This window comes from Zingiber officinale, chromosome 3B (assembly GCF_018446385.1).
Source record: "Zingiber officinale cultivar Zhangliang chromosome 3B, Zo_v1.1, whole genome shotgun sequence".
NCBI classification, from domain to species: Eukaryota; Viridiplantae; Streptophyta; class Magnoliopsida; order Zingiberales; family Zingiberaceae; genus Zingiber; species Zingiber officinale.
Genome location: NC_055991.1, coordinates 46,222,662 through 46,241,240, shown reverse-complemented (window position 1 = coordinate 46,241,240; position 18,579 = coordinate 46,222,662). Strand labels below are relative to the sequence as shown.

General features: G+C 37.9%; 2 protein-coding genes across 5 annotated transcripts in view; one reads left to right on the top strand and one right to left on the bottom strand.

Moving 5' to 3' along the window:
- Positions 1-5,914: 5,914 nt before the first annotated feature.
- LOC122054857 (WAS/WASL-interacting protein family member 3-like) lies at positions 5,915-6,346 on the bottom strand. Its single transcript, XM_042616281.1, has one exon. The coding sequence runs from the start codon at positions 6,344-6,346 to the stop codon at positions 5,915-5,917; it is 432 nt and encodes a 143-aa protein (XP_042472215.1).
- A 1,103-nt stretch (positions 6,347-7,449) lies between these two features.
- The window catches only part of LOC122056459 (COP9 signalosome complex subunit 7-like), a 31,821-nt gene continuing 20,691 nt past the window's right edge, over positions 7,450-18,579 (top strand). For all 4 annotated transcript variants that reach the window (XM_042618422.1, XM_042618421.1, XM_042618424.1 and 1 more), the window contains exons 1-2: positions 7,450-7,672; positions 7,771-7,846. In XM_042618422.1, the coding sequence (XP_042474356.1) occupies positions 7,508-7,672; positions 7,771-7,846 (241 nt within the window). In that variant the 5' untranslated portion in view covers positions 7,450-7,507. The remainder of the gene's footprint in view (positions 7,673-7,770; positions 7,847-18,579) is intronic.

Here is an 18,579-nt window from a genome sequence, read left to right as displayed (position 1 = left end):
TAGCTTCAGCCCGTATTGCCGGAAAGTCCTGCAGGTTTCTTCTATATCCATGATCAGATTCACCGCTAGAGGGGATTTAATGAGTATACCATCCACATAAACCTCCACGTTGCAACCGATCTACTCCCGGAAGATCTTATCCATCATCCTTTGGTATGTGGCTCCTGCATTCCTGAGACCGAAGGGCATGACAGTATAACAGAAGGTACCATTAGTCGTAATGAAGCTAACCTTTTCTTGGTCCTCCACCGCTAAGGGGATCTGATGATACCCCTGGTAGACATCCAGCATACAGATCCTCTCGCAACCGACGGTTGAGTCCACCATCTGATCGATCCGGGGCAGAGGATAGTAATCCTTGGGACTAGCTCAATTGAGATCTCGGAAGTCTATGCATACTCTCCACTTATTGTTGGGCTTCTTTACTAAGACCACATTAGAGAGCCAGGATGGGAACTGCACTTTTCGAACGTGGCCTGCCTTCCTGAGCTGATCCACCTCGGCTCTGATTATTTTGTTCTAGTCGGCCGAGAAGTTCCTCTTCTTCTGTTTGACCGGTCGGGAGTCCAGTAGTAGATGTAACTTGTGCTCTGCTACTTCAGGCTTGACCCTAGGTAACTCCTCTGTAGACCAGGCGAAGACATCCCGGTTACGGATCAAGCATTGGACTAATTCTTCCTTGAGAGGAGGAGGTAGATCGCTGGCCATGCGAGTTAGACTTTCAGGGCATTCAGCATATAGTTGTACCTCCTCCCAGGGGATGAGTTCTTCAGCCATAGGCAAAGGCTCTTCCTGGACGGCATGAACTCCACCATCTTGCATCCTTTGATTCTTACGAGCCTTTACCCGGACCATATCAACATAGCATATCCAAGAGACTTTCTGTTCTCCCTTAACTTCCCCGACCTGCTCGCCAACGGAAAATTTAATTTTTTGATGGAAGGTAGAAACAGCAGCCCTAAATTCATGCAGGGCGGGCCTTCTCAGGATGACGTTATAAGAGGAGGAAGAATCAACCACTATAAAAATGCTCCTCCTAGTGCACACCAATGGCTCGGTGCCCAAAGATATGACCAGCTTGATCTGACCCATGGGCTTCACTTCATTGCCTGTAAAGCTGTATAGAGAGGTGGCCACGGGCTAGAGTTCAGTGGCATCGATCTGCATTTCCTCAAATGCAGTTCTGAACAAAATATTAACCGAGCTCCCGGTGTCAACAAAAACCCGGGCCACTCGGTTATTGGTAATAATGGCCTTGATGATAAGGGCATCGTCATGAGGCAGCTTCAGACCTTCTAGGTCTGCCGGCCTGAAGCTGATGACGGGGCCTGAAGCCTGCTCCTGGCTGCATCCAATAGTATGGACCTCCAAGCGACGCACATAAGACTTGCGCGCTCTCCCCGAATCTCCATCGGTTGGCCCTCCAGAGATCATGAAAATCTCTCGAACGACGGCGTTGCCTCTATTCTCGGCCTCCCGTACTACCTCTGGCTCCCCCCCGACCAGGTTGATGAGTACTGGGTTCGGCTAGGTCGGGGCGAGGTTGTCCGGCCTGTCCAGCCGCGGCTCGCTGCTCTTCTATCATCTTGAGCACTTGAGGGGCTAACTCGGGCGGGGGTAAGCCTAACTCGGCAGTCCGCTTAGAATCCCGAGCGAACTGAAAACAATGATTAATGTCATGAGTACGAGATCGATGATAGGTGCAATACCGAGTGTTTCACGGTCCAGATAGAGGAGCGTGCACAGCTGCGACTCGAGGGGTCGGTCTAACCTCCGGACCGGGCTGGAAGGTAGGCCTGGCTTCTCTAGCGCGTGGAAGAGGTTGAGGGGGTGGTTGAGGTATCCTTCTTTCCGGCTTATTGACAGATGGAGGTGGTCTCTCGGCTTTCCTTAGGGTCGCCTGTGCTTCTTCCACCTTGATATAGCAAGCGGCTTTTTTCACCATCTCATCAAAATTCCGAGCGGGAATCTTGATGAGATCTCTAAAGAATTCTCCCTCTCCTAATCCATGGGAGAAAGCACTCATCAGAATCTCTGAAGTGACTGTGGGGATATCCTGGGCCACTTAGTTGAAGCGGTTGATGTAACTTCTTAAAGGTTCGATCGGCCCTTGCTTAAGAGCGAAAAGGCAATAATCTGTCTTTTGATATTTTTTGCTGCTAGCGAAATGACGAAGGAAGGCCATCTTGAAATCCAAGAAGCATGTGATGGATCCTTGTGGTAGCCCATCAAACCACTTTAGTGTCAAACCAGATAAAGTATTTAAGAAAACTCGACACTTGACATCATCACTATATTGATGCAACAGAGCTGCATTCTTAAACTTACGTAGATGATCCTTCGGGTCTTTGCTCCCGTCATATTCCCCGATCGACGGGGCCCTGTAGCCCTTAGGTAATTTTTTGTTCAAAATCCTAGCAGAGAAGGGTACTTTCTCATCCGGATCTTTTGGGAACACTTCTGGTATGATGAGAGTCTTCCCTTTCCTCAAGTCTCTGGGTAGGGAACTCTCCGCCATAGAGACTTGAGGCTGTTCTTTCTTAAGGCTGGGGCCAAGGAGCCCTGGCTGATAATACCCCAGGTCAGGCTCGCGATAAGGAACCTGGGGAAACCCCTCGGGCTGTTTTCTCTTAGAGTCTCGATCTGAAACAGGGATGGGTTCCTTGGAGGCTTCAGGAGCTTGGCGCGGTCGCGAGACGGTTGCTTGTTTCTCAGAGGTCGCTCGCCTCTTGGCCTCCTTGAAGAGCTCATATTCTCCTGCAATCATGGTGACGTTGATGCGGCTCGACTCCTCCATCTTCACGTTTTGGAACAGGTGGTTATGCTCTCACAGACGGCGCCAAATTTGATCCCGTCCGGAAGCTGAGTCGGATGAAGGCTGGCCTCGATGTACTGGGGGTTGACGAAAAGTCGCTGCGGAGTCCGGTCTATCTAGCGCTCTCTAGAAGGGTTCACATGGGCGGATGACGAAGGAGAATGATCAGGATGATGACGCGAGGACCCTGTGCACACTCAGACGAGCCCACGAGTCGTTAAAGACCATAAACCAAGGAAAAAGTCCCTGGGTCAGGCCCTCCGACGCTCAAGTCAAGTACTTTTTCCCCAGAAGCACAGAGAAAGGACGAAAAGTAAAGACCAGTAAGAAATGACAAGTGAGCGTATCTGCATAAGTGACAAAGCATCCCTTTTTATACTGTAACGGATGTTTCTGGGTCTGACGGATGTCAGGGAATGTCGGTTGTCAAGCTTTGTCTGGCCGTGAATGACACGCGACACCTTCTCATAGGCAGGCGGTAAAACCAAAGGGGTAATGAGCCCCAACTGCTAGCATATTCCCTGATACTCTGATTATTCTCTGTCAGATAGTTATGATTCCCTTGCTTGCTTGTCATGTAGTGCCTGGTATCCTCTGCTCATGATTGCTAACCCCGTTCTGATATCTTGCTAACCCCGATCTGATATCGCCTCCAGACCTGTGCTTCTAACTTTGTCCTATGCATCTCATATTGCAGACCCCGACCGGTCTTGCCTCTTATTGACATTTCGTGTCGCGCCCTATATACCTTAGTTCGGTTCTGTTTATCTCTACTCCCAAGTTGTACGTCTGACTTCATCTAACCCGACCTGTATGCCTGCCTCTAACTTTGCTTATCTTGGACCATGAGGATATAAATCCTGACCCGTATCCTTGGCTAACACATCCCGACCTGTACGTTTTTCGATCCAAGTATCCTGAGCTTTAAGGCTATAAATCCTGACCTGTGTGCGTCGGTCTGCTTCCGCTAATCTTGAGTTCCGACCTGTACTCTTTGATCCCTTTATCCCATGTCGTGAGGATGTAAGTCCCGACCTGTATCCTCGGTACGCATATGTCAGGTCTATATACCAACCTGCTTCGGCCCTCCGCAATCCATGATTTGTACCTCCTAACCTGTAAGTCAGGTCTGTATTCCGACTTGCTTCTGTCCTCTCTTATCCATGGCTCGTATGTCCCGACTTGTACGTCAGGTCTTTATTCCGACCTGCTTCTGTCCTCTGTTATCCATGACTTGTACATCCCGGCCTGTACGCAAGGTCTGTATTCCGACCTACTTCTGTCTGTTGTTATCCATGGCTTGTATGACCTACTTCTGTCTGCTGTTATCTATGGCTTGTACGTCCCGGCTTGTACGCCAGGTCTGTATTCCGACCTGCTTCTGTCCTCTGTTATCCATGGCTTGTACGTCCCGACCTGTACGGCAGGTCTGTATTCCGACCTGCTTCTGTCCTCTGTTATCCATGGCTTGTATGTCCCGACCTGTACGTCAGGTCTGTATTGCGCCAGAGGCCCTTCCTTCCACGCCTTTGCCTGACCTGTGGGCCCAGTCCTTAGCTGTACTTGACCTGTGGGCCTTGCCCTTGATTGCTATCCAGGTTGGATCTTGTCTAACTTGCGATCCTATCCTTTGACTGCCCCGTCTGCTAAGACTCTGACCATGGCCACGCAAGCTTGACTTCTGACCATGGCCATGCAAGTTTGACTTCTGACCTCCACAGGGGCTAGACTTCTGACCATTCCATATGCTTGACTTTTGGCCACGTCATCCGCCTGCCCCCCTTCTCATGCACTATATCACTGTGCATTTAATGATTGATTGTTCGGTCGACCGATCCTCTAGTTCGGTCGACCGATCCTCCAGTTGCTTACCTCGACTTACCTGCCAAACATTGGTCCTCCAGACTTGTTTGGACTTTCTCTGCTTAGTGTCTGATCACCTGATCTACTAAGGCATTTCCTGTAATACTATATTAGCCAGCAGCAATAATAGTAATACAGAATGCTATGGTAAAACTAAACTTAGAATCACCAAGATCCGCTGGTTCGGTCGACCGAAAACTATCCGATCAACCTTGCTTGGAGTTCACTCCTCCAAGACTTCTCGCTACCTAAGGTTATCTTCCCTTAGGATTTTCACCATCTGGCTTCACTCACCAGAACCTAAGGTTACCACCCTTTAGAGTTTTCTCCACCTAGTTTCACTCACCAGGACTCACTATTCGGCTATCCAGGGATCAGGTCCTCCAGACCTATCCACCTGACTTCCATGATCTACCGAGATTTCCCTTGTCTCAGTACTCGACTACCCAGGGATCAGATCCTCTAGATTTATTGAATCCACCTGGCTTCTACGATATACCAAGATTTCCTTGCCTAGCCTACAATTGAGACTTCCCTTGCCTAACCGCAGTTAGGACTAGTCACTTGGTTGACTTCCCACCCTTGCCTAGCCATAACTAGAACTTCCCATGATCAAACTCCATTAAACATACTTAAATATATTTATCGGACATTAAAACCTTGGAGGTCGATTGCACCAACACATAGAGCGTGCATCTCTTGGAGGATGACAATCATACAATTACCCTATAAAGGAGGTGAAATAACAAGTTGGTGAAGGCTGGTGAGATGACACACAAAACCATGTTGGTAAACTAACAAATGCTGGAAGGAGCGAGTTTTGATATTTCAATGGAAATAATAACGAAACTAGAAGAACTAATTTACACAGGTTGATCTACCCTGGCTAATAGAAAATATAAGGTTTTGAGAAGCCCTCGGGCTAAATCCACATGATTAACAAATTTTCGTACTCTATTTTTTACAATTTTCATTTCTGCCTCTTTTCAAAGTCATAAGGCCCTCGGGCTATGGCCCGAGTAATTCTACATGTGGCTCTGCCCTTAAATATAAAGTTAGTCCTTAAGGAATACATGTAAGGGCGTGTTTGGTTCAGGGTTATCATGGATAACCTTGGTTATCTGTATACGGTTATCCATGATAACCATGTTTGGTTCAAGGTTTTTTTAAATTCCGAAGTTTTTCTCAATTCCTACACGTCATCAAACGTCATCAATTTGGGCATATCACCAGGAATCAAAAAACCTCCATCTGCCTTGGTTTTTGCCGATTCCTGAGGTTAAGCAAAAAATATTCCCAAATTAACCTTTGATCGGAGCGAGCCGAGGTCGTCGATCTGGGCGGTCTCATATCAACAGCGAGGCAGTGTTGAGGAGGTGGAGCAGGAGCGGGCGGTGGGAGCTGAGCAGGTGGTGCGAGCGGGCATGACGGCCGGAGGTGGCAGCAGGGGTGGGAGCGGCGGGAGCGTGAGCGGGTGGCGGGAGCGTGAGCGGCGGCGTGAAAGGGAGAGCAGGCGGTGCGAGCAGGCATGCCGGAGGTGGCAGCAGGGGGTAGGAGAGGGGGGTGGCGGCAGGCGGCGGGAGCGTGAGCGGCGACGTGAGAGGGAGAGCAGGCGGTGCGAGGGGGCGGCGGGAGCGTGAGCGGCGGCGTGAGAGGGAGAGCAGGCATGGCGGCCGGAGGTGGCAGCAAGGGGCGGACGAGGGGGGTGGCGGCAGGCGGCAGGAGCCGAAGCCGGCGGCGGAAGCAGGAGTAGGTGCGTGAGAGAGAAAGCAGCGACGCGAGGAAGAGGGAGATACAAGGGGGGTGGCGGCAGGCGGCAGGAGCCGAAGCCGGCGGCGGAAGCAGGAGTAGGTGCGTGAGAGAGAAAGCAGCGACGCGAGGAAGAGGGAGATACAAGGATTTGTTTTTAACTTTGTTATTTTAATTAAAACCTTATTAAATTCAGATAAATTGAATAGATTTAATTGAAATCTAATTAAATTATCTAAAAATTTCCTAAAATAATAATAAACAATTAAAATATTATCCAATTTTATTTATATATATCATTATTAATATTAATAATATTATTATTAAAACTAAGGATAATATGATAAAATATCATACTTTATTAAACTAAGGATAATATGGTAAAATATCATACTAGGTTATATACTAAAATATCCAAACAAACAAAGTTTTATTGCATTACCTAAATTAAATCAAACAACATTAGGTTATATTTCATTCCTCATAACCAAGGTTATGTGATTACCTGATAACTAAGATTATATGTGATAATTTAAACCAAACGTACCTTTAGGATAATCACATAACTAAGAGATATTTGGTTGGACTTGACACTTTATCGTAAAGAAGCAAATATCTTATGACCATCCTTATTTTAAACAAATATTGATATAAAAAATTTAATATAATATATTACCGTATTAAAATTTTTAATATATCAATAATATCAATATATTTTAGTATATTTTAGTATAATAAGTACGGAAGTAATTATAGACCAGAGTTCATTGAAAATTTTTAAAAAATATATAATATAATGTGTTTAATACAGACTAGGTCGTAAAAAAGAATTTCTTATCTAATAATATTCATAATATTTCCAAATTATGATTCGGAATATAAACTCGTATGAAACTTTCAATTAAGATCAGTCTTTCGTACATACTAAAATCATTTTAATCCATTTGTTTACTTTCACTTTTCTAACATTAAAACGAATATGTATATTTGGGTCGGTTCAAATATTATAAAAAGTGGGTACCTGGCAAATCAAACAAACCCTACACTTCGAGCCGATCGAGAGATCCCCCGAGGGGGACGATGGATATCGAACGCAAGCAATCGGAGCTCATTGATCACTTCGTGAAGCAAGCCGCCGGCGAAGATGCGTCCGCTTCCAACCTCGCCGCCCTCATCCTCGAGGCCACCGCTCACCCCTCTCTCTTCGCCTTCTCCGAAATTCTCTCCGTCCCCAACCTCGCCAAAGTGCTCTTCTATCCTCCCCTTTCTTCTATATTTTTCATGTAAATTTTTGTTTTCGTTTTCGTTTGCTCCACCTTTTAGACTATTTATCTGTCGTGCAGCTGAAAGGAACGCAGTACTCGTCGTCTCTTGATGTGCTGCGCTTGTTTTCCTATGGCACATGGAGTGATTACAAGCGTAAGAATTAGCTTGAACGTTCTTCTTCTGCATCTTCTTATTTCAATTTTTTTCCTTTTCTTGTCCGGTGTTTTTCTAATGGATTGATGGGCTTATGAAATGAATTCCATGACAAGGTGATGCTTTTAAACTTGGTTTTTTGGCATCCCAAAGTTTCGAACCATTAACTGTGTTAACCATTTTCCTCAATATCTTTTATAAATGATTATTTGTTTTATATTGCTGATTGTTTGGCCTTAACAGATGGAGAGTAGCTACTCTTTTATGTACTAATGGTCAGCAAATAATCATATTTGTACTTAGTTATATTTAAGTATTTTTAAAACTGTAATTAGATTTAATAGGCAATCAGTTTGCCATAAACCAAGCTGCTAGAAATAGAAATTGTTTATCACATAGTTTATTTTTAAGTTGTCCGTTTTAGTAATTTTCTACATCAACCTTCTTTAAGAACTATCAAAAGAACAAGTGAAAAGATAAAACTTTCACTCACCTTTTATGAAAAAATTTACAAAGTATCATTAGAGTGGAATACTGGAAATTGTACACTCGTAGAACTTGGATACCAAATGACCTAGCAACTTTTCCTATTTATAGATACAAGTCTCCCTTGACATGACTCCTAGAGCAGACATGGCTCTTTGAGTAGATTCCTATTTACTAAGAGACATTGCCTTAATCTATCATAGAGACATAATTAATGCCTAAAAGAATCAAATGTTTATCAAAAATTTAGTATGATAATTTAACACTCCCCTTAAAGTGATTTTTTGGAGACAAGTCTAAGTTTGACTCTAAATGCTTCAAAAGATCCTTTGGAGAGACATCATGAAAAAATTTGTAACATTATCTCACTTCCGTCATTTGAATGATACCATCTAGCACCTTTTCACAAATGAAATGATGCTCAATCTCAATCTCAATTTGCTTTGTTCTCACAAGACATACAAGAGTAGTGGCAATGCCTTTGATCTTCGATTATCATAAGGAACATTTGTTGGCTTGTGAACTTGAGAGTCAAAGGCAATGGCTTTGGCAGCAAGTGTAAGGCAAAGCTTAAATTTGTACTTAATGCCCCTTTTTCTTGATCAAATTCGACTTCAATTCTGAAGGCTCCATAGAGTAGGATTTGCCATGGAGATTGCAATAAAAAGGTTTAGACTTGATCACTTTTGATCATACCATCGATATTGTGTTGGATGTATAAATTTGGGATGCATAAATCTGTCAAATGTGAGGATTGTAACATGGAGTTAAGTGGGTTTCTCAGCTGACATGGATTTTAAAAGTTTAAATATGAAAGTGGGTCTCATATTGAGGTTTCTTTTTTAAAAATTATTCGTGAATTTTCCCCTTTTGATTTTGGGACTCGCGGAGCACAATTCTTCAAAATTAATTACCCAACCACTTTTGCTATAGTTGTCTGGGAGTGGCCTGTTAACCATACCAATTGAAGGAGACTTGTCAATGAACACTGGGTTTTGGAATGCCTTACCAAAGGGCTCTCAAGGGCTACAACACTTTGGGAGTAAACTTTATTGTTTGATAAAATTATGTGTAAGTTATTTTTTCCGTCTTTTGCACTCAAACCACTGCATTCCTAAGTTCATTTTCCCAATGTGGGTGGAAGAGCCCACTCCATAAGCTGTTTTCTCAATAAATTTTTTGAATACATTTAAAATTATTATAATATTTTTTGATAAATTGTAGAAATATTAATATATTGTGCACATTAATATTAAATATCAAAGTATTTTTTAACTAATTAATTACTTCCTTGATGATTATTTAATTGTCAAAACTTTATAAAATATTAAAATAATACAAATTTATAAAAATTATGGTTTATTCAATAGCCATTTTCTGTTATATTATATGAAAAATAGAAACTTAATAGTCTTTGACAGATAATAGTACTAGAAACAATATAACACAAGCAGAGAATTAATATCCTTTATTATTTAATGATAAATATAGAAACATCTAATAATTGTTTTATAAATAAAATGAAAATTAATAATTTAATCACTGAGATATTTATATTTTAAATAACAGATAACATATTACACTAAATTGCATGTTAAGATTTTAAAAATTGCGATGAGAATATGTATAATTTATTTCAAACATTAATTAATAATTCTATTTCATTCTAATTTTTATTTTAAACTGAAAAATGCTTTCTAAGTACACTTTTATAGGATTCAAATTACTTTACAAAACAATCTTAAGATGTAGATTACCAAACACTAAACAACTGTACGAAACAACTTTTACCTAACAACACTTAAAATGCAAATGTAGTGCTAAACCTAGCTAAAGTAATCTATTTTATTTTTTATTTTATTTTATTTTATGAATTGGAAGGAGGTTTAGGAGGTTCAAATATGTGGAATTGGTAGTCTACACACACAATGACGTTTGCAGACTAAACACTTTGCTAATCCACCAAAAATAATGGGATGTATCAACTCCTTGCGTCATCCTTGGATCATTCCAAACTCCTTTCTTCTTGGGATTGTGCTACATGGTATGAGCTATGAGGGATCAGTCAGTGCTTAGAGATCATCACATTGTCTGGTTGTGGTTAGCTTATTGTCAGAAAGTGCCATTCCCATATGATGACTTGGAGATTTTTATAAGGGCTAAGAGGTAGACAATGGAAAGGAGAGGACTTCCATATGCAAATTTTGTTTTGCTTTCTTACCTATTATGCTTTTGACGTGTTTCTGGTAAGCTAGAATGTTTATTAGAGAGTGCAATGCAAATTTATAGTGACAGTTATATCTATTTTTTTCCTTTTCTTGCTACATTTCTTGACCAAGAGATTGCTGAAATCATACAATATCTTTATTATTTTTCCTATGAATTACAATGCCACCAATTTTACCACTTTGATATGACCAATATTTAGATTTCTGACCATCTCATCTTGCTACTGATTCTGGTTTAGATAACTGTGAGTGAGCGCATGAGATAGGTGAATCCAACAACTATTTGTGACATAAATTAATTGAAGAAGTTCATTGTTTGTTTTCTTTTCCTGATCCCATGTAGATTATCTAATATAGGAAAATCCAGATTATAGGATTATCCAATATAGGAAAATCCAGGTTATCCAATATAGGAAAATCCAAATTATCCAATAATGGAAAATCTAGATTATAGGATAAAATTCAGATTTAATTCTAAATAAGCTAACTTTGAGGGAAATTCAACACTCCCCCTCAAGTCCGGTTGTACATATTTCAACTTGTTACATAGTTCCTCAAAGTTAGGTCTTAGCAGCACCTTTGTTAAGATGTCTACGAGTTGCTCTCATGTAGGAGTGTAGATCAACTTCACTTTCGAGTTCTCAATCTTCTCAACTATGAAATGTCGATCAATCTTCACATGTTTTGTTCTGTCACAATGAAGTGGATCCTTTGTGATGCTAATAGTAGCCTGATTATCACACTTTAGCTTCATCGATTTCTCAAACTCTATCTCCAACTTGACCATAACTCGCTTGATCCATATTCCTTCACAAATGGCTATGGATAAGGTTCTTAATTCAACCTAGGCACTGTTTCACTGTTTCTTACTTCTCCATGTTACAAGGTTACCCCAGATGAACAAGCAAATCCCCTAGTGACCTCCTGGCTTTTTGCCCAGTCTGCACCGGACTATTAGACTTATATCTACATTCATTCTTCATGAATAGTAACTCTTTTCCACGAGTCATCTTTAGATACTTGAGAATTCGGTACACAACTTCCATGTGCTCCTCTGTGGATGGTTCATAAACTGACTTACGACACTCAGTTGCAAAATCAATGTAAGGTCGAGTATGGGATAGATAAATGAGCCTTCCCACTAGGAGTTGATATCTTCCTTTGTCTACTGAAACTCCTTCCTCTTCATTCCCTAACTTCTTAGTAGGTTCCATAGGGGTTCTTGCATGTATGTATACAATGAGGATGACTAGTTTATTTTCAGGAGAGCACTTCATAAAGAGAGTATGATCAGCTTGACACTGAACAGATACATTTCTTTTACTGATTGTGACAATTTGCCAAACCATGTGGAAATTGTTTAAGTCCATACAAATATTTTAATAACTTGCACACCTTATTGTTGCAGTTGATTATTTGTAGACTCGAAGGAATTTCCATATAGACTTCCTCTTCAAGATCTTCATTAAGGCATTCTTTATATCAAGTTGATGAAAAGTGGCTATGACCAATCCAAGTTTGCTGCTAATGAGAGGAGTATTGGAATGGTGTTGAGCTTCACAATAGGAGCAAAGGTATTTCGGTGATCAACACCATAGGATTGAGTAAAGCCCCTTGCTACTAATTGGGCCTTGAGCCTATCAATGCTCCAATCTGCCTTATATTTCATGGTAAAGAGCCATTTACACCTCACAATTTTCTTTCCTGGTGGGAGTTTAGTAATAATCCATGTTCATTTTTCTCCAAGATCATAATCTCCTCTTGAACAATTTGTTTCCAACTCGGTTGACTTAGAGCCTCTTGAATATTTGCTGGAATTTAAACATTATCTGTCCTTGAAATAAATGCTCAATGAGACTGAGAAAACCTGCATATGACATAAAGTTTTGATCAGGTTCAAGTATCTTTCTCAAGGCAATAGGTAATTCCAAATTATCTTCGACTTGAATTTCCTCCGATCCTTTTTTGTTCTAGTTCATTCTCACCTCCTGTGCTAGTTTCCACAGTAATTGAATCTAGTGCAGGTTCTTGGACAGGTGTGAGATGTGCTACATTCTCAATCTCCCGAGTTTACTTTTTCTTCCTGGTAAATACCTGACAGCGGCGGATTGGATAGACTTGATGGAGGAATTTTAGTTGAGAACTGGTGAGGTTTAGATAGAGATTTAGATGAAGTAAGATCAGGTGGTGAGGTTTATATAAAGATTTATATGAAGTAAGATCAGGTTCACCGATTGGACTTAGTGATAAATTTTTTGGATCAAGTTCACAGATTGGACTTAGTGACAAATTTTTTGGATCAGGTTCACGGACTGGACTTTGTTTTAACAGTAAGGAATCCCAACTCCAAAGCTGAATTTCTCTTTGATTCTCCTCCTAAATTTCAAGTTTGGAGAAATAAGGATTTTGTTCAAAGAATGTCACATCCATTGTTTCAAATATTTTTCACGTATTAAGACAAAAACACTTGTATGCTTTTTTTATTTGTGAAGTAAACTATGAAGACACATTGTGGATCTTGGATCAAGTGTACTCCTATTTTGAGGGTATACATGAACAAATGCAAAACACTCAAAATTTTTGAAAGGAAGATCAGAGGCTCTGAAAGAACCCTAGCATGAGGAAAAACTTTAATGAGGGCTTGATGTGGCGTTTCAAATTTTAGGATACGATATGACATCTGATTTATGAGATATGTAGAAGTAAGAATGACTTCCCCAAAGATATTTTGGAACACCAGTAGAAAACATAAGAGATCAAGCTATTTCCAACGAATGACAATATTTCCTCTTAGCCACTCCATTTTGTTGGGCTGTATTGATACATAAACTTATTTTGGAAAATTCCTTGTCTAGACTGTTGGATCGTGAAAGAACAAGAGAGGGGGGGGGGGTTGAATCTCGTAACTTTAAAAACTTTTCTTATTTTTTATAAACACTTACATAAGTAGCAGAATAAAGTAAAAATAAAAATAAAGAACACGTTTCTTTTTTACTTGGTTTGGAGTCGATCACTTTCATTGGGCAATCTACTAAATGATAAACTGATATTACAAATGAGAGTACAATGTGCATATCGACAACGATGAATCTAAGAAGTAGCGTAGGTTGTCGAAAGCCTCTCGGCGCCGTAGTAGTTGCAGCTTGCACGAGCAGAGAATAGCGCGTTGTATCTGGCTCGGAGCTCGAGGGCTATTTTTTATAGGGCTTATTCCGTCAACTTAACCTATTCATCGACTGATCCATCTATTGGTTGACGGATCTTCCTTTTTATCCGATCTGTTCAATTTTGGAAATCTCGCTGTTTTGTCGACGGATCAAGATCTTTCCGTCGACTAAACCTTGCTTTCCCCCCGTTTGCTCAGATATGATTTGCCCAATACCTGAGATCAAGGTGTTCAGTTGATAGGGCTTTGTCCGTCGACTGAACAATTTGTTCCCTTTTCTGTTCTGTTTCGAATTTCACTGTTCTGATGGTTCTTCGAACCTCATTTTCTGCAAAGACAGTGTTAGTAATAATTACCCTGCAAAACAGAGTTAGAACATAAATCTGTAGAGCAAGATTAGTGAATATAGTATGCATGAATGTGACTGTCTTGATCTCAACTTAGAAACATTTGTCGATTTCTTTAGTTGGATCAGTACCTAATGTTTGCCCCTAATGGGACACAACCTCACTTCACCACTTCCCGTAGTTTACCTAAACTTACTTGCTAAATATCAGGTCTTCCAGACTTGTTTGGACTTAATCGCTCAGCATCGGATCAGCTGTCAGAGCTTCTATTTGGCTCGATATCGGGTCTTCCAGACCTATCGAGTCTGCTTGCCAAATGTCAGGTCCACTTGACTCATCTGGGCTTCTTGCCTGGTTCCACGATCTGCTGAGACTTTCCGTGCCTAGTATCGGGTCCAGCTGATCTACTAGGACTTTTCAAGTTGAGCTTCCTGCACACTTGATTAATTCATCCGATAACAATAAAACTTAACTTGAATCTTTGACAATATCAAAACATAGGTTCGATTATGGTGTTCCCTGTACCAACAATCTCCCTCTTTTTGATGTTTGACAACTTGGTTTAAATAAGTTAAAACATGATAGTTAACTTTCTCCCCCTTTGGATAAGCTCTCCCTAAATTTAACCTCTCTCCCCTTTGATATACATCAAAAATTAGGGTTACAACACAAGCATCAATTAAGATTAGAGTTTTGATAAAATTTGAAAACACTGAAGATGGTACTAAGATTTGAAAAATATCTAAGATATAAGTATTTGAAAAACAATATTGAAATTCATTTTAAAAAGATCTTTGAAAGCCTAAAAAAAATCTAAAAATTATTTTAAAAATTATCAAAGAAAAAATTTTGAAATAAGTTTTGAAAAACTCATAACGATAAGTGTTAAATTTTGAAAAGTTTTCTAAGGATTTTCTTAGTAGAAATTTTGAACCAAAAATAAATTTTGAATATTGTATAAGATAAATATGTTCACAAATTTCCTTAGAAAATAAGTGTATGATAAATTTCAAAAATAAAAGAAAATTTTGAAATTTCTAACTTTTGAAGTTTTTAAGGAAAGTAGATTTTGAAATTTCTAATAAGTTTTGAAATTTCTAAGGAAAATTTTGAAAATATGTTTTGAAATTTCTAAAGAAAAATTTTGAAATAGATTTTGAAAAAAAAATTCTTCCAAGATCGATGTTAATGCTCCCCTTAAATTAAAAATATCCTAAAGTCCAAGTATGTATAGATGAAACAACTAGAAAAAAAAATCCTTATTTTGAAATATCCAACTTTAGCTTTTAGCTATTTATCATAAGATATCAGCTTATTTAACTAAAGTTAGTCAAATTGAGTGTTTGGATTCCAATTAGTTTTTACTAAGCAAGAACACCCAATTTGATCAATGTATGTTTAAAGTCCAGATTTATATCAATGCATTGATAAAACCATATGAAATCTAGGCTAACGCCTAAGCATCTCCCACCGTTCTATGTTTTACAATACACAAACAAGGGATCCTAGTGTGTTTGTGAGATGTTGGCTTCCTAAAGCTATTGGATCACTACGGTATTGCCTAGGCTAATTCCATCTTGATATTGGAAAACCTAAATTTTTGTAAATCATGGATATAAAATAAAAATAAGTTTTTGAAAACTATTAGTTACAAAAAAAAACACAAAAATAAATACTTATTCTACAAAGCACATACCTAATTGTCGCCTTATTCAATTCTAATTCAGGTAAAGTCTTGGTAAATATGTTTGCTAAGTTTGACTTAAATTCAATGTAGTTAAGTTCAATATTTTCTTTTGTAATATGATCCCTAACAAAATAATGTTTAACTTCTATATGTTTTATTTTAGAGTGATATATTAGATTTTTAGTAAGATTTATTGATATTATCAATAAATGTTTTAACATTTTTATAGTCTAATATAAAATCTTTTAAGGTATGGGATATCCATAATAGTTGGACAACACATTCTCCCATAGCTATGTATTCGACTTCAGTAGTTGATAGTGCAACACCATGTTGTTTTCTACTAAACCAGCTTACTAATGAGGATCCTAGTAATTGACAACCTCTACTTGTACTTTGTCTATCTAGTTTACATATGACATAATCTGAGTTAGAATAACCAACTAATTCAAAACTTACAGTTCTAGGATACCATATTCCTACATTAATTGTTCTTTTTAGATACCTAAAAATTCTTTTAACATGTGTTAAGTGAGATTCTTTAGCGCGAGTTTGGTATCTAGCGCAATGCTTATTGCAAATAATATATCGAGTCTACTTAAACTACCTATCATACTTCTATAATACTTTAGATCTATGGCCTTACCATTTTGATCATTATCTAATATTATGTTTGTTGTCATTGGAGTTTTAAATTCTTTTGCATTTTTCATTCCAAATTTCTTAAGTAGTTCTTTTGTATATTTAGTTTGGTGTATATAGTTTCCTTCTCTAGTTTGTTTTATTTTTAACCCTAAGAAGAAATTTTAATTCCCCTATTAAACTCATTTTAAATTCATTTTTCATTAAGGTTATAAATTCTTTTAAAAATTTAGCATTAGTTGACCCAAACACTATATCATTTACATATATTTGGTCTATGAATATGTCTGAATCAAGAATTTTTATAAACAATGTTAGGTCAATCTGACCTTCTTTAAAACCTTTTGAAAATAATCTTTCATACCAAACTCTAAGAGCTTGTTTTAACCCATACAATGCCTTTTTTAGTTTGTAGACATGATTTGGATTTTCTAATTCTTCAAAATTTGGTGGTTAACTTATTCTTCTTTAATTAACCCATTTAAAAATATAGATTTTACATCCATTTGATATAGTTTGAATATTTTATATGTTGCATAATCTAGTCCTTTGACTTGACTAAACCCTTTAGTTACTAAACGTGCTTTGTTTCTGATAATTACATCTTTGTCGTCTAATTTATTTCGAAAAATCCATTTTATATCTATTATTGATTTGTTTTTAGGTGGAGGTATTAATTCCCAAACCTTATTTCTTTCAAATTCAGCTAACTATTCTTGCATTGCAATCACCCAGTCAGGCTCAGACAATGCTTCATCTATAGTTTTAAGTTTAATTTTAGAGATTTAGGCTATCTGACTTAGATTTCTGAATGTTGATCAAGTTTGAACTCTTGATTCAGGGTCACCTATGATTTGTTCTATTAGATGATATGTATTTATATGTAATGTTCTAGGATTTGGTTCTATTTCTTGAATATTTTGACTTTCTTCTTGTTGTTGAATTAATGTATCTTCATCTTGTTGAGTTGTATTATTTTTGTTTAATTAAGTTATTTTCTCAATATTATGTTGATCTTGATTTTTGTGAGAGTTTTCATCAAATATGATATTGGTTGATTCTTTAATTTTTTGTGTTACTTTGTTATAGACCCTGTAAGCTCTACTATATGATGAATAATTCAAAAATATACCCTGTTGAGTTTTTAATGTAAAATTTCTAAATAGTCCTTGGTATTTAAAATATGTACTTGACAACCAAATACTCTTAAGTATTTTATATTTGATTTCTTATTAAAATAGATTTCATAAGGTGTCTTAATTTATTTTTTTTGTTAATTATTACCCTATTTTGAATATAACATGCTTTATTGATGACTTCAATCCAAAAGTTTTTAGGTAAATTATATTCATTTAACATTGACCTAGTTGCCTTTGGTAAAGTTCTATTTTTTCTTTCTACTATTCTATTTTGTTGGAGTGTTTTAGGACAAGAGGACTCATGGTGGTATCCATTTTCAAGACAAAAATTTATAAAATTATAAATTTTAAATTCTCCATCATTGCCACTTTTAATTTTCTTAATTTTTAGGTCATTTTCTATTTGCTTATAAAAATTGTTAAATATTTCAAAGGTTTCACTTTTATGGTTTAAATTTTTACCCAAATATATTTGGAATAGTCGTCGATTATAATTAGGCAATACATAATTCCATTTATTGATTTGACATCATAAGAGTCAAACAGGTCTAGATGTAATAGTTCAAGTATTGTATTAGTTCGTCTTTGGTCAGTTGATTTGTGTGTTGACTTGGTTTGTTTTTCTTATTGGCATACATTGCAAATTTTGTTATCTATGACTCCTAGTTTAGGTAATCCTTTTACTAATTCAAGTTTATTTATTTTTGGTATGTTTCTTATATGAATGTGTGCTAATCTCTTATGCCATAACCACGTTTCTTTTTGTTGTGTCAAACGACATTTAAATGAAGTCCTAGGTAAATTTATTGAATAAATATTGCTTTGTCTAAATCCTTTTAGGGTTATGTTTGAATATTCAGAATGATTTAAAAAGCATATAGAAGATAAAAACTTAACTACAAAATTAGATCATATAGTTGACTAATGCTAAGCAAGTTAAAGTTAAAATTTTCAACAAGTAAAACTTTTCTAATTAATAAATTTGATTTTAACTGAATATCAACTGTTCTAATTACTAAGTTTACTACTATTACCGAG